Source organism: Astyanax mexicanus, chromosome 8 (assembly GCF_023375975.1).
Source record: "Astyanax mexicanus isolate ESR-SI-001 chromosome 8, AstMex3_surface, whole genome shotgun sequence".
In the NCBI taxonomy this organism is placed as follows: domain Eukaryota; kingdom Metazoa; phylum Chordata; class Actinopteri; order Characiformes; family Acestrorhamphidae; genus Astyanax; species Astyanax mexicanus.
In genome coordinates, this window is record NC_064415.1 from 58727762 (window position 1) to 58753314 (window position 25553).

The 25553-nt window shown below is 40.6% G+C and overlaps 1 protein-coding gene across 5 annotated transcripts in view; it reads right to left on the minus strand.

Moving 5' to 3' along the window:
• Positions 1–25553, minus strand: part of astn1 (astrotactin 1) — a 249095-nt gene that overhangs the window by 65644 nt on the left and 157898 nt on the right. For all 5 annotated transcript variants that reach the window (XM_022677737.2, XM_022677738.2, XM_022677736.2 and 2 more), the window contains 2 exons: positions 10582–10686; positions 8016–8204 (listed from right to left, as the gene is read on the minus strand). In XM_022677737.2, the coding sequence (XP_022533458.2) occupies positions 8016–8204; positions 10582–10686 (294 nt within the window). The remainder of the gene's footprint in view (positions 1–8015; positions 8205–10581; positions 10687–25553) is intronic.

Consider the following 25553-nt stretch of genomic DNA (forward strand, 5'->3'; position numbering starts at 1 on the left):
ATAACTTTTAAGTGGGTAACTGGGTAACTGTAAGATCGTTTTTAGACACATTCTATAAATAAAGAAATCAAACCTGTACATAGACAGTAATATAATTACCGATAATCTGCTACTCTACTCTAGTCATACATCTACCCTCAGCAGTGCCATTCTAATCACACATTTACTCAGTAATGATATTCAATGATTTTCAGTCCATTTGAGTTGTAAACGCTCAGCTATATTGAAAACGAGGGTTGTCCTCAACACATTCACAAATTAAAACAAAGGTTGATTGATTGATCAGTTGATTGATTGATTGGTTGATAATAATGAAACACAAAATCACTGTTTTCTAAGTCTGGCATCTGAAATTCACTTCTAATGCCCCTTTATCCTGCTGCTGAACCCCTCGCTCACTGCTGTTGTCCATTTTTTCTTTTCTTAATTAATGTAGTATATAGGATATACTTTGAGTTTCAGGTTTGTATACAAATATGATTATATAAAATACTGAATTCCTCACTTCAGAACCGACTCCAAAAACACAACACAGCACAGGCAGAAACTGTCAGCAGCAGCTTTAGTCTCTGAGTTGGTTACAGCCTCCTGCAGGTTGCGTCTATGTAACAGGAAACAGGCTATTTATACAGAGGAAGTGTGATGCAAGCCCCGCCCACCTGATGCTCCTCCCCCTCTGCTGAGAGCTGCTGATCTCAGAGCCTGACTGAAGAAATCTGCTCTCTGTGTTTTTAATTGTGCTGCAGCTGAACACACAGCGAGCATTCATCACCTCCAGCCCCGGTCCGGCACCGCCGGGGGACCCGGGGGAGGTTCTCCACCACCGCAGGATTAGCCCCCCTCATCCCCCTCCATCTTCTAATCATCCCCTGTTCTCTCTCTCTCCCTCTCTCTCTCTCTCTCTCGGGCTCTGGCGGCCGCTGCAGTGTTGGGGTTATGCCCAGCCGTTAGCCTCCGACCCGGCTTTAAGAGGGATCATGTACTGAGAGAAGAGGAGGAGGAGGAGTGGAGAGGAGGAAGAGCGGAGGTATAGAAGAAGAGAGCAGTCTCTGTGTTCAGAGCTGAACAATATTAACTACATCTACTGAGGTCTGACCTGCAATAAACCTCAAGCACTGTATACTGCACACACATAAACTGCACTATACATACCTGCACTATATACCTGCAATATATACCTGCACTATATACAGTACAGGCCAAAAGTTTGGACACAGCTTCTCTTTTTCAGTGCGTTTTCTTTATTTTCATGACTATTTACATTGTAGATTCTCACTGAAGCATCAAAACTATGAATGAACACATGTGGAGTTTTATGGTTTTTTTCGCAGTCTCATTCACTGTCTCTCAATTTCTCTCTCTCTCTCTTGCTGTCTCCCGCTTTCTCGTTTACTCACGCCGTCTCTCGCTTTCTTGCTCTCTCTCGTGCCCTTGCTCAGTCGTTTACTCACAATGTCTCGCTCACTGTCTCTCAATTTCTCTCTCTCTCTTGCTGTCTCTGGTTTTCTCGCACTGTTTCTCACTTTATGACTCTCTCTCGCTCACTTGTTATTTCTCTCACTTTCATACTCTTGCTGTCCCTCACTCGCTGTCTCTAACTTTCTCTCTCACTCACGCTATCTCTTGCTCTCTTTCTCTCTTTTTCACTCGCTGTCTCACTTTCTTACCCTCTTGCTTTCTCTCTCTCTCTTTTTTACTCGCTGTCTCTCACTTTCTCTCTCACTCCCTCTGTCTCACTTTCTCACTCTCTTGCGTGCCATCCCTCGTTTCTCGTTCTCTTTAGCAGGGAAAGTGAATGCTCTATAGGGTTTAAGTCTAAAACCTTCTCCTTTACTCCTCTATCCTGTTACTGAACCCCTCTCTCACTGCAGTCGTCCATTTTCCATTTTTCTTTATTTTTCCTGCTGCTTGACGCTTGAAGTTGAATCGATTAAAACATCAGTTTCAGTGTGTTCAGTTCAGTTTTGCTGTTCACACAGAGATAACACACACCTGTGTGATGCAGCATTAAAGAATATAAAGGACAGTTTTTAGAAGAATAAAATCAGGATTGTGCTTATAGAGCAGAACCAGCAGATTCACCGGCAGGCAGACGATATTTTATTTTTTGCAAAGTCAAACACTATCAAAAAAGAACACGATCAGCTACCCGTTATTCTTTAATAAATAATATAATGTGAATTCCCGGTATAAAGGAAAGCACAGCTTGACTTATTTAACAACGTACAGCTTTAATGCCCTTCATTTATATTTTATATGATGTGACTTTGCTCATCTTGTCCAAACATATTGATCACAGTGTAAAATATTACAGGCAGAACCGAACCCTTTCAGAAGGGGACAGTGGTGATGTATGTGTTCAGCATGCAGGATGTTGTGCGCACATCTCTGCATTCAGATTATGTTGGGGATAAAAGGGAACTGCAGGGTTTACTGAACAGATATGCATTAGCACGATCCTCTGTTTGTTTTGACACTAAAACATCATTTTATAACTTTTATAAAGCCCAGCAAATTAGTGCTGAAATCACTGAGGGATTCACTCTGTAATAACAGTGTAACAACAGTGTAACAACAGTGTAATAACAGTGTAATAACAGTGTAACAACAGCGTCACAACTGTAACAACAGCGTAACAACAGTGTAGTAACAGTGTAATAACAGTGTAACAACAGTAACAACTGTAACAACTGTAACAACAGCGTAACAGCGTAACAACAGCGTAACAACAGCGTAACAACAGTGTAATAACAGTGTAATATCAGTGTAATATCAGTGTAATATCAGTGTAATATCAGTTCACTGCTGTAAAACAAATATCCAGCGCTCTGTCACTGCTTTACTCTGCCTTTCTTAATAAAAGAGAGGAATAAACTGAAGCTGCTGTTTTAACGGGTGAAACTGAGAGCACTGCAGCAGCGAGCAACACCTAATTCTAATTAATAGAGTTAATAAGTTAAGTAAAGCTAAGCTAAGTAAACAAAACTTTAATAATAAAACAAATCTTACATTTTCTTTTAAAGTTAAATGAGTGCTGGATGTTAATCTACACAGATATCTCTCCTGAGAACAGCACTTCTGTTTTTTTTTTACAGTAAATTAAGATTCTCTCATTTCTCCAGCACTAAAGCTGGAGCATTAGCATTAGCGGCTAATCGCTAGCAGTTAGCGGCTAATGGTACTTGACAGTACTACACTGAGGAACGTGTAGCGTGGTTAGCGGGTAATGCTAATACTATGCTAATAATGCTCCAGCAGTGCTAGCCAAGGTTAGCAGCAGGCTACAGGTCGATAACACTCACCTCTGAACAGGGAAATAGCGGTTAGTGGCTAATGCTAATACTGTACTTCAGAGGAGTGACTTTACTGCTCCTTAATACCTGACTGGTAGACTTTATACATAAGGAGCACCGATAATTTTTGGGAACAATTAAAGGATTTTTATATTTGTGCATGCAATGAACCGTACATTTCCCTTAAAACCATTTAGCTGTTTGAAATGGTGATTGTGAGTGGTCTACAAAAAATCAGAGGTACATCCAAATTGAATAATTAAGTATTGAAAGTGAATTAAATCAATTTATTACTAGGATGCAGTGGTAAAGAGGTTAAATAAGGTTAAATAATCTGATTATATCCTTTACTGTTCTGACAATTCCTACATTTCTATGGTGATGCATATTTCATGAACTGGAATCCGCTACTAAGAAACATGCAGAGCGTGCATGAGTAATGTACACATGTTTTACACGCTGCTTTTATAATCGATTAATGAATAACTTCAGACTACAGACATTCCATCCGACCTACCGTTTAGTGTATACGCCTGTACATTACATTTATACATATGCATGCAACACACACAGGCATGCAACACACACAATCCGCCAATTAAAACTGAATTTCCTCCTCCGCTATGCATATGCATGCATTCGGCTTTCTGCAGATATTAAAGTAATTGACTACAAAAAAAAAAAAAAGAAAAATGAAAAATCAATGCCTCCAAAGCAACTACAGCAACAAACAGCACCTAATGCGAGATGAAAATGTTGACCCTCTCTACTTAAATACTAATTAGTCTATTTCTGCATAATTTTCTGCTTATGCATCAGGATAAGTTTTCCCATATCTCTCCCGCAATTGATTTATGAATATTCATGAAGCGGCTGGACGGCGTATCTTCTGCTGGCGAAGCGCCTGGCGCCGAGGAACCACTCCAGAAGGGTTCCTGCTATCCGGGGCGAGGGGGGCGAGGGGGGCGAGGGCACCAACGCCAATCTCCAGCCGAGTCTCCAGTGAGCTCATTACCACCACCCAAAGAGCAGGACCTTTAACTGGAGCACTGGAGGAATTAAGAACCGAGGAACTCCTGCCTCCACAATCTCTCTCTCTCTCTCTCTCTTAATCTATCCATCTCTCTCTTTTTCTCTCTCTCAATCTATCCCCCTTTCTCTCTCTCTCTCTTTCTCTCTCTCAATCTATTACACTCGCAATCTATCCCACTTTTTACACTCTCTCTCTGTCTCTCCCTCTCAATCTCTCTCTCTCTCTTCCTCGGTATCTCTCTCAATCTCTCTCTCTCAATCTATTACACTCGCAATCTATCCCACTCTTTACACTCTCAATCTCTCTCAATCTTTCTCTCTCTCAATCTCTCTCTCAATCTTTCTCTCTCTCAATCTAGTACACTCACAATCTATCCCAAACTTTATTTTCTCTCTTCTATCACTTTCTCAATTCACCTCTTTTCTCTTTCTCTTGCTTTCTCAATCTATCCCTCTCTCTCAATCTATTACACTTGCAATATATCCCTCTCTTTCTGTATCTCTCTCTCTTTCTCTCTCTCTCTCTCTCTCTTTCTCTCTTTCTCTCAATCTATTCCACTCCTTCTTCATTTTCAAAATTCTAAATTCAATTCAAAGAAGCTTTATTGGCATGACCATAGTAAATTACATTGTTGCCAAAAGCATTAATTAATTAATCAATTAATTAGTTAATTGAAAAAAAAAACAACAATATTAATTGATCAGTTAACATACAACAATCTATCCCCCTCTTTTCTCTTCCTCTCTCTCTGTCTTTCAGAGCTGAGACTTATTTGGCCGATAGAGTTATGGTCTCAGTTTCGTCTCTGAGAACGACCCACAGTCACAGATTATCAGAGATTATCACAGTCAGACAGAATATCTCCCTCTTTTTCTCTCCTTTTCTCTTTCTATCCTTCTTTTAATATTTGTATCTATATATCTTTCTTCTTGCTCTTTGTGTTTCCTACAGAAATATACACAATATTTTTACTATGTAAGTATACAAATAAATAAAAGTATATACTTATGTATCTTACAGAGACACTTAAAGGTTGATGCATCAAAATACCATCAATTTCTAGATCAGTACGTTTGAACGCGGTGGAAAATGCTAGAGGTATGCAGTGGGGGGCATTTTGTCCAGCAGTTCCACAGTTAGTGGAAGCCTTCAGTAACACGTGCAGCACACAATACGTGATACGTGAAGTTGCGCTCAGAATGCAGCCGCTCGTCTGTATAAATCTGTTTTTATTTTATATTGGCCGTACAGCAGGATGGAGGCCTCCCATAAGAAAAATAACCCCATGCGAAATGTCAAAGACATTCGCAAAATTACAAAAACGAATGAACGAGAAATAAAACAAACAAACAAAAACAAATAAACGAAACCCAAAAAGCCCCGGCTGTGGAACTTTCTTCAACTTGCCTATTGCACGCTGAATTTAATGGTATAATAGTGTCCATGGCCAAGCCAGAGGCTGGCAAAATGAAGAATAATGGAGTTCTCAGGTAGGCAGGAAAACTCAATCATTTAAGGCCATCCATCAGAAGCTCCAACGTTCCTGTGAATTGTAAGGCAATGTCCTTGGGAGGAAGGCAAAGTGGTCGATCGCACCAAAGGAAACAATGGTGCGAGAGTTACTGGGCCGAGGCGGCGGCGAGAGGAGGGTCATTATTTATCCGCCTTTGTCAAAGATGTGAAAACAACCACAAGTGAAAAGATGGATGGTCTGGCGTGCCGCCTTTTCAAAAACACTGAACTGAGTTTGAGGGTTAAGAGTCACGTTTACCCAGAGACTTCCTGTTTAATGAAAAGAGCGTGAAGCTCTGAAAACACATCGCTAGTTTCAGCTGCATCGATATATCCAAACTCATTTCTCTACCCCTACGGCATGTTTAAGTTCATTTTTACTCTCTACTCGCATAAACTAAACTGCTACTAAACTACCTTGTTCAGAATTACTTACGACACTCACTATCAGCTCACTACCGCTTCACAAACTGACTGATTACCAACTGAAAAATATCAGCTGTACAGGACTAGGATAATTTATTTGTCAAAGCATTTGTTTGTTTACCATAAGAGTGGCTGCTATATGCTATGCTATATGTAAAATGGGTAAAATGTGACATGAGTAGCACTACTGAGTTAAATACATGATTACATTCAGACCTCAAATAATGCAAACAAGAAAACAAGTTCATAATCATATGCAAGTTTTAGGAGTTCAGAAATAATCAATATTTGGTGGAATAATCCTGGTTGATTTTTAATCACAGTTTTTTTCATGCATCTTGGCATCATGTTCTCCTCCTCCACCAGTCTTACACACTGCTTTTGGATAACTTTATGCTGCTTTACTCCTGGTGCAAAAATTCAAGCAGTTCAGTTTGGTGGTTTGATGGTTTGTGATCATCCATCTTCCTCTTGATTATATTCCAGAGGTTTTTAATTTGGTAAAATCAGAGAAACTCATCATTTTTAAGTGCTCACTTATTTATATAGAGCTGTAGTGCGTAAAATACGGTAATTCAAACTTGGGCCAAATGTTTTATTATATTTTAGTGCACCTCTAGCTTCTACCTCCTTACTCACTGAAGAGTATCTGTGGACAGAAACGGGCGAATCGGAGGCGGGTAGTGGAGTTGGAGGCGGGTAGTGGAGTTGGAGGCGGGTGGTGGAGTTGGAGGCGGGTGGTGGAGTTGGAGGCGGGTAGTGGAGTTGGAGGCGGGTGGTGGAGTTGGAGGCGGGTAGTGGAGTTGGAGGCGGGTGGTGGAGTTGGAGGCGGGTGGTGGAGTTGGAGGCGGGTAGTGGAGTTGGAGGCGGGTGGTGGAGTTGGAGGCGGGTAGTGGAGTTGGAGGCGGGTAGATTTTGAGGCAGGCAGTGGGTGAGGCAGTGTGAGAGTCTCGTGAGGACGGGCTGGTCTGGCATCAGCTCAGGTTCAGATGGAAACCCTAAAGCTCCACATCTGCCTCCCCCTCCTTTATAAAATGAACATCTGCTGCTGACCTGCAGTCAGTCTCACCGGGTACAGCTCTCCTCCTCCACACACACACTTACTTACACACACACACACAATCGCGCACACACAAACACACAAACACACACACACACACACACTTACAGAACCAGGAAGTGTTCGATCAGACCAGCTCTAAACCTGCAGGTTCAACAGGGTCAAGCTTTACTCTTTTAAGATTTACTCTGTTGGGTGTAAAATGTGATTGGGTTTCTAGAAAGGTGCTATATAAATTGAACCCACCCATCCATTCATCCATCCATCCATCAGAAAGGAATATTTGAAAATCTTTACTGAAATTTGCTTTACTTTGTCCAAACATTGCACAATCCCACTGCACTTCAGCATATTCAGCATTGTGGGCTACTTTAGGGACCGTATGAAAAATACTGGATCAAATTAAAAATGAATAATGAACTTTGTCAAAATTGTACCACTTGTTTGACACAACAAGGTCACATTCTGCAAAACTTAATAGTTTTATTTACTGCTCATATTGTCCGGTAATTTTCCTATGGTCCCTAAAGTGCCGTTTGGTGCTGAACCGATAAACAGTTATCAGAGCCGCCCAACAGAATAATCAGCTGTCAGAAAGTCATCCTGACCCATTAAAACAGGACTTTACGGTTTAAGTCCAGCAGCAGCTGAAACTCCGAACCAACCAGGAACCATAACACAGGCAGCTCACCTTTACTGATGTCCTGATACTCCAGCCACAGCTGGCGCTGCACCTGCTTGTTGGGGTACCAGATGGTGCAGGACTCCTCGAAGCCGTAAACCGCCTCCTGGATGTAATGGTTACCGAACTCCTTCAGAATGGACACGAAATCACTCCGCAGGGTGGCACCGTCCAGCGAGCGCACGGCCGAGCTGAAGGCTGAGAGACGCAGAGAAACACAGAGAAACTAACACAGGGAACATTTCACTCTGATAAAAAAACAGAGAAAAACATGAAAAAGTTCATATTAAATAAAGATGTAAGTTAATGAGAGAGAGGGTTCATTTCTGGGGCATTGACATTCAATGGAAGCAGGGGAGACATCTCCGAAAAAAGACATCTCTATCTCTTTATCTCAGAACTAGAGAAGAGAGACATCAGTTAATAGGTGGAAACTGAAAACTTCGGCTGAGTGTCCATATTTAATGAAATTAATTGCTAATTGAGTAGAAATAGAAAGACGGACTGACTTTGTACTCATATCCAACAATATTTTCTCTAATTTAGCCTAATCTAATCAATAACTCAACCTCTAGTTACTGAACTTATTATCAGCCTGTGTTGCACATATACAAAATGTGTAGAATGTGTAAGACTATCACGTCTTGTGGAGGAAAGAGATTAGTTAGAGTTTAACACTGTTAACACTGGATACCCCTCTCCAGAGTGCATCTTTCAGCTCATGAATGAGTAGCATTTAGAACAGCAACACAGCAGAGCTAACAAACACCACTAACCACACAAACCAGCAAAGTGCTGCAATACAGCAAGACAAAATTTACACATCACCCAAACATACAGCAACAGCTTCTAAATAATGGAGTACTTAGTTGTGTGAGTTCTACAGTGTTTTAAAAGTGGTCGATTTAAAAACGTAAAGAATATTACAAGGAAATTACAGAAGTCCTGCATGAAGACACATTTCCACGTTAATGTGCTTTCAGCCACCATGCAATCAAGCTAAACGATGATTGGAAAGCGCTCCCAAAACACTTATTGGTAAACCTGTAATCCTGAGAGCAATGTGTAAGATAGAAAAAAAGGAGTAAAAATAATAGAGCCTCCACAAAGACGTACACAGAGGAATATAAATATAATAGGGCTGCAGTAAAATCCCCTCATTATAAGCAGGGGTGAATATTTCAGAGTTCAGTGGTGCAAAAAGCACAGAAACAGATCTGTAGAGATATGGAGGAAATTATACACTCAGACGAGTTTATCTTTAACGATATTCTACATTAATACATACTGAGCTCCGCGAGCAAGTTAAAAAGCTCCACAAGACAGTTAAAAGCTCCGTGAAACAGTTAAAAGCTCCAGAGCATTAGTTCATCAGATTGGTTTTGCGCAGTAGAGAATACTCCCGCTGAGAGTAATCTGAGGCCGAGCGCTCCGTGTTCGAAGCTCACGCTCTAAAATAGACCGAGAAAAGGCTCCGGCACATCAGGTGGCCATATTATATTCTGCAGGCTTTGCTTCACTAACTACTCATCAGTGCTTATCAGGCTTAGAGAGAGCCGAGTCTGGAAATCTCCTCAGCCCAACACCACCAGAAGAGGTTAGAGCCTAGCGGAGCAGAAACGCCAGAGCTGAAATCTAATGGTCCAACTCTCAGAAAGATGCTGCCCAGTGATCTCCAAACTCCTCCAGACCATCAGAACTCAATTTACCATCAGAAACAACTTCATTTAGCACCAGGAATAACAGCAACATTACTGACAAAACACTCTGAGTAAAAGCTCCGAGCATTCGTTCGCCCTGCTCTAATGAGCGGTGTTCTGTCGAATTGTGCTACCTTGCCAAATCGTGCTACCCTAGTGTACTTAAAGGTAAAAAAAAAAAAAAAAATGAAAAATAGAGTACGCTCCCTGTAAAATAATTTATATGATATTTGAATATCCTAAATCACTCTATCAGAGAAAAATTAAGGCAATATAGGTGATTGCCGTAAGTTTTTTTGTTGTTATATTTGTATTATTTTATTCTTTTTAGATAGATACAATAGAAAACAAGAAAAATATAAAAGTAGAGTCTTTTAGTGTGTGTAATAGAGGTAGCGTAGGTAAACACAGTATAATAAGCAATTATATCATGATTTAGCAGCGCAAATTTGTAAAGAATTTGTAAAACAGTGCAGAATAAATAAACTATTAGTGCAGATTAGGTTTAAACTATAAAAGAACATAATAAAAACTATAATAGGGAATCTCGGAGGGTGTAAAAAATATCTAACTCAAGCAAAAAAAAATTGTCAGTGAGCTCAGATTGTATGATGCACTCAAAAAAAACGAAATCATCAGGAAAAAACACGTAATAATAGTTTTACAAAAGAGAAAGAGAGAGAGAGAGAGAGAGAGAGAGAGAGAATTAAAGCATGCACAGAGCCGCTAAGTAGCACAAAACGATGGGTAGCATAACTCGACAGAACACCGGCACAGTGCCAGGAAGCGGGCGCGAGAGCAGTAATGGTCTTGAGAAATGACCCTCGGCTGGAGGAATGAAGAGGAACGTGACGAGTCTTAATTCTGAGATTTACCTTGAGAGAGGACCCACTGATTGAGCTTCACGTGGTACAGAATCGAGCGCAGCTTCCAGTGCTGGACCAGCGGATATCCTGATACCTCGCTGTAGTTCACCATCCCTGAAAAAGAAATAAAACAAACAAAAAGTGCATACCGTTACTTTTTATTCAGTGTATCATACTAATATACTATATATGATACATATGCATACATGTACCAGTGTTTAAACAGCAGCAGATCTTCTGAATATACTGTATCTACACTGATGAGTTTTGCTTGTTTATCTTGGTAACAGAAAACACTGGAGCGCCACTGATTGATTAAAACCCCGACAACAGTCAACAGTCAGACGTTCATCGCAATCTCGGTAACACAGGCAAGTTCAGTTTGTTTGTTGGACACGTCCAGGTAGCTGCAACACATATTGCAAATCTTTACAGCAGCAAAGCTGCTTTATTTACTGCTCTTGTTAAATTTTAACCAAGGCTACCATTGGGGAAATTCTAATACAGTAATTCATCTGACTAGAATAGACTTTCGTCCGTGATAAAAGATAAGCGACTCTGGCAGAAATACAGGAAACCCCTCCTCACGCTAGATCTTAGATTCTCAGCCTCAAGAAAATAATCTGTAACGAAGGCCTCTGTTTTTTAATGCTATATTTATTTCATCTAAAGCTATGCATGATAATCACTATATTTATCGAAGTAATAAATCATACTGTGCTTTATATAAAAGTTGCACAAGCTTGCAGCGCACACTCCACTTTTCCTTATATAAAGTTTTTTTTTTTTTTTTAAGCTCGGTTTTAAAGCTTTACTTACTAAAATAATGTCAGGTTTAAATCGGGCTCGGGCTCAAAAGGACAGTGTATGGGTCTGGTCAGGTTAAGTAGGGCTCGGGCCCCGATCTAAGCTCTATCCCACATATCCCACAGGTCAGTGCAGCGTTTTGTTAGCATCCATGAGACATGGCAAAAGTCACGGGACACAATATTAGCAAGTTTTCTCTCTCTCTGTAGAACATCAGTGTAATAAAATGATTATATTCAGCACAAACCGTGCCGTTTCTGAATACTCTATTATTCATGCTCAGCCACGCCGCCCAGGAAAGCATGCCTCCATCCCTCCATTAATTTCAGAAGACAGAATGAAATGCAGGAGCAGCTGCTCGTCCTAACCTTGCTTGATTGGTTCAACTCTTCATGCAGGCACTTGACTGCTTCCCTGAGAATCACACTCTGATCTGCCTCTACTTGAAAATCACCATATTTGCATTCAGCCACATGAGAACGCTCTTAAAGCTTAAAGGGAGCAGAAGTGGCTCTTGTCCTTTTCGTCCCAACTCTAAAATCAGCAAGACAGGGGAATGAGAAAAAAAAGAAGCTAATAAACACCTCGAGAGTGTGCAGATTAAACATAAAACTAGATTACCCCACCGAAAGGGGATTCGGCTTTTTCAGGGCCAGAAATAAACATGCTTAGAAAGCCCTCTCTCATTGTTTCATTGTCTTAAACCAAAACAAAGGCAAAAAAAAAAAAAAAATTGTACTTTTATACCAAAGAGGGAACAAACACAGACTGCAGCAGTGATTATAATATTCATATTATAAAAAACTTTTTGATCAAGTTCCTTCAAAAACCCTTATAGACAAGTTCAGGCAATTGTTCATTCCACAACCATCTATAAAACTACCTTTAAAACAGCAGCTGGTAGCTTTCTAAGATCATAACACAACAAAAGATGTGGAAAAAAAAGAAGATGTGTTCTTATTCATTACTCTGTAGGTAGAAGTTTTAAATGTAGAAGTTGAAGTATCGACTCAAGCTTTTTACTCTTTAAGTAAAAGTCTAAAAGCAAAAGTACTGGATTTGAAACTTATTAAAAGTCTAAAAGTAAAAGTACTGGATTTGAAACTTATTAAAAGTCTAAAAGTAAAAGTAATGTAAAGGGAAACAATGCTATACATTAAGTGCAAAAGTTCAGGAGACGCCACAGAGTCCTATAGTCCAATCCCGACAATCCCAACAATCCCAACAATCCCGACAATCCCGACAATCTCAACAACCCTGACAATTCCGAAAATCTCGACAATCCCAACAATCCCAACAATTCCAACAATCCAGACAATCCAAACAATCCCGACAATCCAAACAATCCCGACAATCCAAACAATCCCGACAATCCAAACAATCCCAACAATCCAAACAATTCCGACAATCCCTACAATCCCAACAATCCCAACAATCCAGACAATCCAAACAATCCCGACAATCCAAACAATCCCAACAATTCCGAGAATTCTGACAATCCAAACAATCAGAACAATCCCGACAATTCCAACAATCCCGACAATCACAACTATCCCACTATCCTAACAATTCCAACAGCCCCGACAATCGCTTCAGGCACCAGCAGTTTGGGAACCACCGGAATAAAGTATGCATCTATTTCACCTCTGGTTTGGCCTTGATTCCTGACCATTAAGTGATAAAGCCAATAGATGGAGGTGATTCCCTGGGAATGATTGACTGCCCACAGTCCTGCTATTGAGGATAACACATTATTAATGGAAGACGCTGCGTTACAAATCTCTGTAAATGAAAAACACAGCGGCTCACGTCGTTCATCATCCGGATCTCCATAACAGATGAGCGCCGTCACCGTTCTGCCCACGGCTCCACCGCCGGCTCAAATCCTACACATCACCATATGCGGGATCGGCCCAGGTGATCCATCATCTCGTCTCCTATAGCAACTGTCAGCTCCGGCGAGCCACGTGAGGAATCACGGCCATGAATCAATTTAGCCCCTCCGCCGTGTCGAACACGTGCGGGGGACGGCGGCGGCCATGACGCCTCCTGTACACAGAGCTCGATCTCTGATTGGAGTTTATAGCATCGCAAACACAAGCTGACATCTCTCCGAGTGCAGAGCGTAATCCCGGAGCTCCGCCCGGGGAAATACATCCCGCCCAACATTACAGAACATCGCCAGCCAGATATCCCTCTTTATTCATTTCACGCCCCGACGCAAATGATGGATATGCTGAATTGGGGATTGGGAAAAAAAAATGGCTGTGAAGCGGCGGAGAAATAAATCTGCAATTTAGACTGAAGAAAAAAAAAAAACCCTTAATGACCAAAGCACATTACATTTACAGCTTCATTTTAGTGCTGAACACAAGTCAGCCATCGCATTTCCTGCACTATAATACTTACTATATACAAATGAAATCCTATTTTGTATGTGTTTTGCTGTATTTTTTATTTACTCTGAGTACACCTCACAGAGAACACGTCCAATATGTGCCAAAAAATAAAATTAAAAACTGTAAACGATCCGATGCATCGATTTGACGCAAAAAAAGTTGATGCAGTGTGTGCAGGGCGCGTACGGTCTGATTACTGCAATGAACTGACCTTTCTCCACTCACTTCCTCAACCTCCGCAGCAATACTGGCAGCACTCATGTCAGTACTAAACTCTGGATTTTACACCGAACATCTGGAACTAACTTCTCTGGTGGACCCTGGGGAGAATTGTTCATCTTCGTGTAGAGCAACAATTTGGAGGTTTGTTTTTTGTTGCCATGATTTGCCAACTCTTAACACGTCAGATTTTCGTAGAAGAGCCGCAGAAGGTTTGCTGGTTGTAAATTGAAGGTCAAGATAATGATTAAAAATACATCGAGTGCAGAACGCTACACCCTGCCAATGAATAATCAGCGCAGAGCTTGAGTTCAGGGTAATGTAATGTCCTACAGCCACGGCGCTCCTGTACTCCTCCAGCCTGATGGTCCCTCGACGCGCCGCCGCCGCACATATTTGATAAATAAGGCCGTAAATGCGCTGTTCCTGCAGTCTCCTCACCTTGAGTGCTTCTCACTTAGATCCATCTAAAGGGGAAGGCAGCGGTTGCCCCTGTAGAGTGTTTGCCGGCGTCGGTGCCGAGCGTGTCACAGATAGAATTAATAACAAGCTCCCGACACACAGAGAACACGGCCCTGATTCCTCTCAGCTCAGAAATCCAGAGCCTTCCATGGGCTTTCTGCTCTCCTCTTTACCCCTCGGGTTCTCCGCGCTCTCATTGTCTGACAGAATGATTAATACCAGCGAACTTCACATCACAAACACGACTTCAGAGGCAGCCGTCACTAAATCTGCCACTCGGCAGCGTGCCTGGGGTGGTGGCATCGTTAACAAAGAACCCACAGCCTTTCAGGCAGCGGAGCAAAGGAGAGCTGCTGATATGGGCTGAAAGTCCAACTAGAGAAAAAGTAAAATAAAAAATAAAAATCCTTGAAAATAAAATAATATGCCTATACTATGCCTATGTTTATATGCAGTATAGTGCTGTGTACTGGCGAGAACCTGACGATACGATACAATACGATATGCATCACATTAATATATATGCATATATATATATATATACAGTACAGGGGCTTGAAAAAGTATTGATACTCTTTGAACTTCTCTTTTTTACATTTTCTTGGCGTTACAACCACAAACTAAAAAGCGTAAAAGTATTTTATTAAGATTTAAGTGACAGGCCAACAAAATTAAGTAGAACAAAAAATGGAACTAATTTTTTTAAATTATCTAAAAATATTTGTGACAAGCAAAAGTATTCATCCCCTTTACTCTGAAATCCCAGTAAATAATAGAATCCAGTGCATTTAATTCACAGCCTTCAAAAGCTTTAACTTTATTAGCAAAGCAAATGAAGCTAGACTATCTGAGCTGTGTGTAATTTTGCTCTTTGAAGGCTTAGTGAACACTACTGAACAAACAGCATCATGAAGGAATCGAGAAGGAACTCACCAGACAGGTCAGAGATAAAGTTTTGGAGATAAAGAAGTTTAAAGCAGGGTTAGGTTATAAAATCAATTCTACACCTGTTTCTACAAACCTACCAAGACATGAACCAACCATCCACCCAAACTGACAGATCCAGCAAGGAGAGCACTGATCAGAGATCAGCCGAGACCCATGATCACTCTGGAGGAGCTGCAGAGATCCACAGATCAGGTGGATCAGGAGAATCTACAGTTTACAGGACAACTATAAGTCCTGCTCTCCACAAATCTGATCTTTATGGAAGTGTGAAAGAAGAAAAACATTGTTGAAAGAAAGATATTAGGAGTGCTGTTTGCAGTTTGTAGCTACAAGTCATGTAGGAAGACAGTGAACATGTGAGAGAAGATTCTGTGGTCAAATCAGACCAAAATTGTGCATTTTGGCAAAATATATTGTCTATATTTTTTTATCTAATGTTTTATCCAACAGAAGACGACACTGTCTATATACTAGATATATTGGGCAGGGTTTAATTGATAAATTGATAAGTTTTGTAAAGTTTTGCTACAGTACAGCAAAAGAAATGATCAATACAGACAATATCAATATCAATATTTTCTCACACCCCTCATGTAATGCATGCTGACAGCCCGGCTGAATTCTAAATACCAAATCAATGCCCTTAACCGTGCGGGCGCTCTCTCGCCACCCGCCTAAAGAGCTCATACGTCACCGCGGCGTCGCCAAATCCGTCTATTTAGAGACCTCTGGTCGGAAGATTCATGGTGACAACCGCCGCCAGCAGCAGCAGCAGCAGCAGCAGCAGCAGCAGCAGCAGCAGCTATCGTATGGCTCATGAAACCCCATTAACAGCTGTAGCCCATGTTCCATTTCACTCTTGGATGAGCTGAAGAATGGAGGACTGGAGGGAAAATGACAGAATAGTGGGACTTAGCCCCGACTCCTGTTCACTAATCTAATGGAAGACTAACAGTAATGCTGTGGAGCTTCGGCTCATCTTCAGAGAGGAGATAACACACACATATTAAATATTTTACAGTTCAGATACAACTATTCACCCTCTATAACCAAAGAGAAACACGCCTCGCTGACACTGGAAATGAACTGGTTCTTTTTTGGGTTTTATTTTTCCTAGAAATACAAAACAAAATCTATATTTCTCTGATATTTCTCTTTCAGAGTGTTCCACTAAATGGACAAAAATCGCAACCGGACGGAAGTAGCATTTACAACAGGGAGGATAATTTTACCCCTTAATTTAAAACTTTGCAGCACATTTTTCCCTTAACAACAAACACTTTTAACACTGACTTCTATATAAAGATTTTTACTAATAGTTTTAGTAACAGTTTTAGTAACAGTTTTAGTAATAGTTTTAGTAACAGATTTAGTAATAGTTTTATGAATCGTTTTAGTAACAGTTTTAGTAACAGTTTTATGAATCGTTTTAGTAACAGATTTAGTAACAGATTTAGTAACAGTTTTAGTAACAGTTTTAGTAACAGTTTTAGTAACAGTTTTAGTAATAGTTTTAGTAACAGTTTTAGTAACAGTTTTAGTAATAGTTTTAGTAACAGTTTTAGTAACAGTTTTAGTAATAGATTTAGTAACAGTTTTAGTAACAGTTTTAGTAATAGTTTTAGTAACAGTTTTAGTAACAGTTTTAGTAATAGTTTTAGTAGTTTTAGTAACAGTTTTAGTAACAGTTTTAGTAATAGTTTTAGTAATAGTTTTAGTAACAGTTTTAGTAATAGTTTTAGTAACAGTTTTAGTAACAGTTTTAGTAATAGTTTTAGTAGTTTTAGTAACAGTTTTAGTAACAGTTTTAGTAATAGTTTTAGTAACAGTTTTAGTAATAGTTTTAGTAATAGTTTTAGTAATAGTTTTAGTAATGGTATGGACTGTTACTTAGACATAGGTGTAAATAGCTTGTGCCAAATTTATATCACAATATATTTATTAATTGCAGTGGAAATAATTTCCGGATATGAATATAAACATGCCAGAGGTTATTTTATATGTGGTGCCCACTACTTATATTGTGCTCTCTTATTAGTATATGGTGCTCTCCACTTAGTATATGGTGCTGTCCCCACAGTATCTGGTGCTAAACACTTATCTGGTGCTCTGCACTTTGTATAAGGTCCACTTAGTACATGGTGTTCTAAACTTTGTAAAAGGTGCTTGCCACTTAGTATCTGGTGCTCTCCACTTAGTATACGGTGATCTAAACTTAGAACTTAGTATATGGTGCTCTCCACTTAGTACATGGTGCTCTAAACTTTGTACATGGTGCTTGCCACTTAGTATTTGGTTCTCTCCACTTAGTATATGGTGTTCTAAACTTAGTACATGGTGCTTGCCACTTATCTGGTGATCTCTACTTAGAATTAGGTGCTTGCCACTTAGTATCTGGTGCTCTCCACTTAGTATATGATGCTCTAAACTTCGTAAAGGGTGCTTGCCACTTAGTATTTGGTTCTCTCCACTTAGTATACAGTGCTGTCCACATTGTATATGGTGCTCACCCCATACTATCTAGTGCTCACCACTTATCTGGTGCTTGCCACTTTGTTTAAGGTGCTCTCCACTTAATATATGGACCTCAGCCCAAAGTATCTGGTACTCTCCACTATGTTATGCGGCGTTGGCCACTTGGTACAATGGAGCTCACCCCATAGTATCTGTTGCTCACTAATTAAGTATATGGTGCTCACCACCTACCTGGTGTTTCCTTATTAGTATCTGATGCTTACCACTATTTTTTTTTTAACTAAAACTACACCATATCCATTCAGGGGCATATAATAATAATAATAATAATAATAATAATAATAATAATAATAATAATAATTATTATTATTATTATTATTATTATTATAAATAAGAGATATAGAGTATAGAGGTACAGTAGGAGGACGTCAGCTCGTGTCAGGAGGACGGATCGTCTCCTCGCTCCTGTTCTCACACAGAGGAGACGGTGTGAAGGTGACACAGTTCTGGATGGTGGATGGAGGGACGTGTCGGTGTCTGCAGATCTCCCAGCAGTCTGGTACCTCTGCGCCGGGCCGGTCACGGGTCCATATGCTGCGCTTTTAATTGAGAGGGACTTTGGGACCGGGACTCTGCGCCGGCTGAATGAATCACTGCCAGTCACGGCCAGTCAGTGATCAACACCAGCGGCACAGAGACCAGAGACCCGAGCACAGAGCCCAGCTCCGACACCGAGCGGTGCAGAGGAAGCGACGGACGCGGATCCGCCGGTGTTCCTCCGATCTCCGCACCGCCGTCGCCACGGCTCTACCCGCTCTCTTTAACTCTCGGCGGAGGCTGGCACTGCCGGAGTCTGCCGCGGTGACGGGCACCGCCAGGGCCACCCGGAACGGCTTCAGGACCCACGCAGAGGCCCCCACTGTATTAATTATCACTTCTAATGTTGCCGGCTAATTAATTGACGTTTACAGCAGGAAATGGCTCTGCAATTAATCAGTGTCAAAGAATAAATTAAACCCCAAATGTGATTACCATTGAGAGCTCTACAAAAACTGAATTTCAATAGAGTGGAGCTTCGTTTTCTACCGTACTGTAAATTCAGGGGTCCAGAACAATATCAGACATCCTCTGGGTGCTTTTAAAAATAAAATAAAATAAAAATAAATAAAAAAATCCATCCATTTTACTGGCAAGACTGTGATGGCAACACATTCCAACAATAAGAACAAACTCTCTCTCTCTCTCTCTCTCTCTCTCTCTCTCTCTCTCGGTATATCCTAAGTATATAAATAAATATAAGTATATATTATCTTATAGAGACACACAAACGCTCAAACCATGTAAAATAAACTATGATTCTTTCTTTCTTTTCCTTTCAATTTACTGTTTGTTTGACATTTTAATTTTTAGCCTGTCTAAAGTATTTTATATTATATGCACTACTAAGAGTAGAGTAAGTCACATATGGCGTCACATCAAAAATCAGGGGCGCAAAAATACCAGGTGAAAAAAATTAACCAGCATGTTTCAACATTTTGCGTTTGTAAATTAACTTTTCGTGAGCACAAATGTGAAACTCATGAGCAAAAAAAAAGGGGAATTGTGAGCGCGCTCAACAGAATATCGCTCTCGAGCTTATTTTTTCTCCTCTCAGATGTTTACTTTCCTCTCGAATTTACAGTTCGGCTCGTGTGCTGTGCAAATTACCCGCGGCTTTTGCTTGGGATCGAGCGAGGCTTTTGCGCTTGAGTTTTGAAAGGGGTGGTTTTGACACTTTGGGGGGTGGGGTCAGGGTCGCCTCCCTCAGTGAACGCTATTGACTGATACCTTCAGAGTTTGTGAAGGACCGCCTACCTCCAAGAGCCGGAGGAGGGCGGAGAAAAAAGGACGGCAGAGTTAGCTAACTGGCTATGCTACAATCCAAACAATGCGTTCTCCGGTGCTGTTATCCCGGGTTTAGTGCCCGGAGTGAGCGGCTATCTCATTCAGCGCCAGTTGCTCCAGATGCTAAACCCATGCAGACAGCACCAGAGGGCCGGTCTGAATGAGGCGCTGAATGAGCGCCTTTTTATCTCTCGTGAGCTTCACATTTGCGCTCGCAAAAAGTTCATTTACACACGCAAAATGTTAAAAGACGCTGGTTAATTTTTTACACCTGGTATTATTGCGCCCCCGACTTTTGACATTGATGTGACGCCGTAGTCACAAACCTATATTAAAGGTCAGTCATACCAAAAATAAAAAAATAATAAAATAATAAAAATACCATGATATACAGTGAAACCGTTAGAATCTTAAAAATACAGTGATCTGCATTTTTGTTTATACCGCCCAGCTCTAACTCCTAATATGTAGAGATAGTTACAGCAGCACTTTTAGATAATGATCAACATACGGAGATCACATCTGTCCACGGTCACCTCGTGCCAAAACACTGGCTGAAAAACCACCGGCTCCAGAGACGCCGGCACACTCTCGCAGCAGAGTGACGGCACACTCTCGCGCAGCAGATCCGTGTGTTGTATTCCACTTGCTGTTCGGCTCAGTTAGTAACGCGAGCTCTCTGAATACGCTGCTGAACACAGAGCTCTAATTGCTCTGGCAACCGCGCCGTGTTTTCCTTCCTCCAACAAACTGCTGGAGCAAACGGACCTGAAACAAATCAGAAGTCAGGAAACTGACAATGCTTTCTAAATTACTCCACAGCTTCATTCCGCTAAAGAATAAGCTCTTTATGCCCTTAAAAACGCTGAGAAACCAACAGACAATTAAAGCAGCGTGAGATTATATTTCCATTCAGTAAAGGATTAATGCGGCCCTATATTTAAATCCTAAACCAACACAAAAACAGCACAGGATCGAATTAAAAATCCAACACGGGCAGCTGCTCTCAGATAAAGAAATACAAAAAACGTTTAGTGATATCTGTATGGAAACATAAGCAGTATTTCAAAACATTATTACTATTCATTCTGAGACCTTTCAATGAAAACTGTATCAACCATGTCTCCCTATTTTCTTTATTATTGGAGTGTATATATATATATATATATATAATTATGAATAAATACTGGAATATTTATGAAAATTTTGTCTAAATAAAGAAAATGTTAGTAAAAAAAACAGAGACATGGTCGAGATTTAGTTTTTCATCATAGAAGTTTAGATGACTCAAGGATCGTCAGGTTGTATCCTAAATCATTTTGCTTCTCCATCAGCAGCTGGAGTCTAAGAGAGAGAGAGAGAGAGAGAGAGAGAGAGAGAGAGAGATAGTACAGTAGGTCATGCTGCTGCTTCTCCATCAGCAGCCGGAGTCTGAGAGAGAGAGAGAGAGAGAGAGAGAGAGAGAGTACAGTAGATGAGTTAGCTCAGCTAGCATTATTATTCTACTTTCTTTCTCTCTCTCTCAGACTCCGGCTGCTGATGGAGAAACAGCAGCATGACCTACTGTACTCTCTCTCTCTCTCTCTCTCTCTCTCTCTCAGACTCCGGCTGCTGATGGAGAAGCAGTAACATGACCTACTGTACTCTCTCTCTCTCTCTCTCTCTCTCTCTCTCTCTCTCTCTTTCTCTCTCTCAGACTCCGGCTGCTGATGGAGAAGCAGCAACATGACCCAGGATTTGAATCGATCCTCGGATCCTCGGATCATAGTTATATCATCTTAAAGCATTACAGCCCAAAGAGATTAAAAGTTTTAAAAGCAAAATTACACAGATTAAGTTTGTGAAAATGCCCTTAACTTAACTTTTTTTTCTCTTTTTTTTTCCGAAGCAATAATGCAATAATTTCACAGAGCAGCGTTTATCTGACTCTTAATGTGTTTTGTTCTCCTGCAGAGTTTTACTGGATCTCTAATTGCATCCACCTGACTCTCAGATTCAGACGCTCCCGAGGGCTTGATGAACTGAATCAGGTGTGCTAAAATCAGACGTCTGTGAATAATTAACAATCTGTCACTGTCAGAGACGGGTATTTATAAAGCTGTCGCTGCAAACCAACAGTAAAAAAAAAAACCTGATTAAACAGCATCAAACTCTCTGCTTATTTTCAGAATTATAAAACATTTCTGTAACTCTTTACTGTAGACCAGTACCTACATAAAAACTTCATGACAACTGACATAAACATACATAAACATTTATAAATGCTAATCGCAGCTGGTGCCAACCTGTCGACGTCTATTTAACACTAGTATAGATTTTATGTGATATTAGGTTTCCATGACAACTTTATTTGCAATATGATGTACATTTAAACAGCACAAAATAAGAGAAGAAGCGATGAAGCCAATTAAAACAAAACACACGTACAGCTCTGGAAAAAAAAGAGACCACTTTAAAACTATGAGTTTCTTTGATTTTACCAAATTAAAAACCTCTGGAATATAATCAAGAGGAAGATGGATGATCACAAACCATCAAACCACCAAACTGAACTGCTTGAATTTTTACACCAGGAGTAAAGCAGCATAAAGTTATCCAAAAGCAGTGTGTAAGACTGGTGGAGGAGGAGAACATGATGCCAAGATGCATGAAAACAAAAACTGTGATTAAAAAACAACCAGGGTTATTCCACCAAATATTGATTATTAATTTTACTGAACTCTTAAAACTATATGAATATTGTTGTTGTCCATTGAGAAAAACACTTATCTCCAAAAAAACTTGTAAACTTTCAATGGAAGTCAATGTAAAAAGAGTTTATTTCAGGTCATTTTGAAGAGTTTCTATTAGTCCGTTCATCAAGAAATGTTGGCACAGTGTACAGGACAGTTTATCTGTTCAAATTATGTAGTAAATTAAAAATCGGCAAAAATGGAGATAAATGTTTTTTTTTTTTATAGGACAGCAACGATATGAATTGTTTTCTTTGCATTATCTTTTTTTTGTTATTTCAGACGTTTCTCATTTTCTGCAAAACATAAATGCTTTAAATTACTAAATGATGATATTTTTATTTGGAATTTGGGAGAAATGTTGTCTGTAGTTTATAGAATAAAACAACAATGTTCATTTTACTCAAACATAAACCTAGAAATAGCAAAATCAGAGAAGTCCGTCGTTCTTTATATGTTTATGGTCAGAAATGGAAGGGAGTTTTTGTTCACAGGTGAACACAGTGAAAAGCTGAAGTTGAGAGAAATGGCTGATTCAGGTTTTTTTTTTTTTTTTTTTTTTGTCTCTAGAATTAAGTGGCAATCTGCTGAATCCAGCTGCTGAAGATCTGAGAGAAGACGAGACGGAGCTCAGAGTTAAACTGATCTCACTGATCTCAGCAGAATTTGAGCGGAGGTCTTTGGAATGGTCTGCAGAAAGAACTCTACAGCTGGCCAGCTCCTGTAGAACCGTATAGATTAGATCAGCCGTATCGATCCCGCGCCGCGGGGCCTGATTCTACATTACTGGTACTCTACTCTGGAAATGACATGGTTCTGGATGGGCTGCAGCTTTGTTGGAGTTATATTTTACTGGAGTGCGGGTTTTACAGCTGCTGAGGAAGGGACTGTTGTAAATGTCTTGTATAAAAGAGTTTACAGCCTGATAAAGCTTTAGCAGCTCGTTCTTCTCTCGCCCTCTCGGGGCTGTGGGAACATCTGGGGCCAAAAAACTAATTTTTGTGGCCAAAAATAAGCTCAGAAAACCAGTAGAGTAGAGTAGATCACTTCCCATTAGAGCCTGGGATTAAATGACATTTATACAACAGTTAGTTCCGACCTCGCAATCTGATTGGTTGAGAATTGTTCTAGCCGTGATGATATTTGTGATACTATTCTCACACTAAACTTGTATCACTCCGCCGACGCGTTGTAACGCCGAGTAACGGCGTATTTATACACACAGGACAGTTTTAAATCATCACCTCCACCAGCACCAGCAGCAGCAGCTTTAGCATTAGCTTAGCAAAGGCTAGCGCTCAGCCACGGCACATTCGCCCAAATCCCGCAGCGCTGACTCGTCTTTTGTGGAAAAAGAGAAGGAAAATCGCTCGGATAATCCTGTCCCGACAGCCAGAACGATAACTTAATCAGCCAGGCTAGTCTACGCTAAGCTAATTCTGAGCTAAAGCAAGCTATGCTAACCTAACCGCAGTCCACCGGGCTAGCAAAAACCAACACCACCCAGCAAAAACAAGCAGAAATGCTTTAAAAATCTGCAGCTTTTCACTCAAGATGACTCCTCTGAGCAGGAGAGGAGAGTATTAGCGTTATTTTACAGTCCTAACGTTTAAGTTACCATCTTCACTTATTCCCAATTTTAATTGCAAGCTAACGTTTGTGGTGTTAGTCTATATAAAGTTTCAGTTCTGTTACAGTTCACTTGTGGTATATGTTGGCTTTCTGTTCTTTATATATATATTTGGTGTGGTGTAGGACACTCCCCCACGTATAGCATTACAGTACTACATGTATGTGCAACACAAATTTAAGCCATTTTTACTGTATGTAGTTTGCTGCAAAACTGTATTTTTTTTCACTTATATTAAATACAAGGAGAAACATGACGAGGAAAATCAGTTCATATTCAAAGAGTTTAGCAGTTTAGCAGTTTGGAGTCACAATGTGACACACAAGCTTCATATATTTTTTTCATGCTTTTGGATTTGTGTGCATAGTTCCATATTTTATGTGTATACATTATAAGCTTGTTAAAATAGAAATACGCTGATTTAAATCAGGCAGGATCCAGGCCTCCACGTGGCGCAAACTTTAAGAGTCACCCCCCTGCTCTCCTCATCCCAGCAGGAAATGTGCTTAGCGGCTGTGGGCTTCCTACCTGCTTTCCAATTAAATCAAGATGTATTTGCCTTTCAAAGCCTCCCTCCTTCCTCTCCTCCGCTCTGCTCTTCCCCAGTGGAATAATTGATGGAGCCCTCTGGCCTATGATGAATGACTTCCAACCTGCAGATGAATAGGAAGATGAATGCGCTGCCCTGCGAGGCTGTGAGGAGAGGCTGCAGGACTGCTGACACAGTGACAAATACACCGACGGTGGCATCAACCCGCCTCTCCAGCTGGGTAGGGTGGCAGCGGCCCGAGGTTCCGGCGTGCTCGTGCCACACGGCCGTCCCAGGCCCAATTACCTCAGCCCGTAGCTAATTTCAGCCGACCTGTTTGTCAGCACTGAGGCCTCGAGACGAAGAAGAAGAAGAAGAAGATGATGAAGGGCAGTTTGAGGTCAGGGGAGGGAAATTAGGGCATTTAAAACAAGCAAATATTATGTTATCGTACCTATTAAGTTTTTGCACTATAAGCTGCACCTAAAATACTTCCCCCAAAAAAAATAATCAGAGCTCCTTTGAATCCGGTGCTCCTTATGTACGAATTCTACCAGTCAGGTGTTAAGATAAGGAGCAGTAGAGCCACTGTATAACACTAAAGTACAGAGTTATAGCATTGTTAGCAGTATTAGCATTAGCCGCTAACGCCATAAACCGCTCACTACTCCCCGTTCAGAGTATTATCAGTCTGTAGCCTGCTGATAACCTCCCCCGGCTAGCACTGCTGGAGCGGTTGGCCACTAATGCTAATGCTAATGCTACTCGTCCAGCCTTGGTGCTGGAGAAATTTAAGAATCTAAGTTTACTGTACATAAACAGTAGCGAATAAAACAGAAGCAAATAAACAGTTTTCAGTTTTTAGGAGAGAAGTCTGTGTAGATTAAAATCCAGCT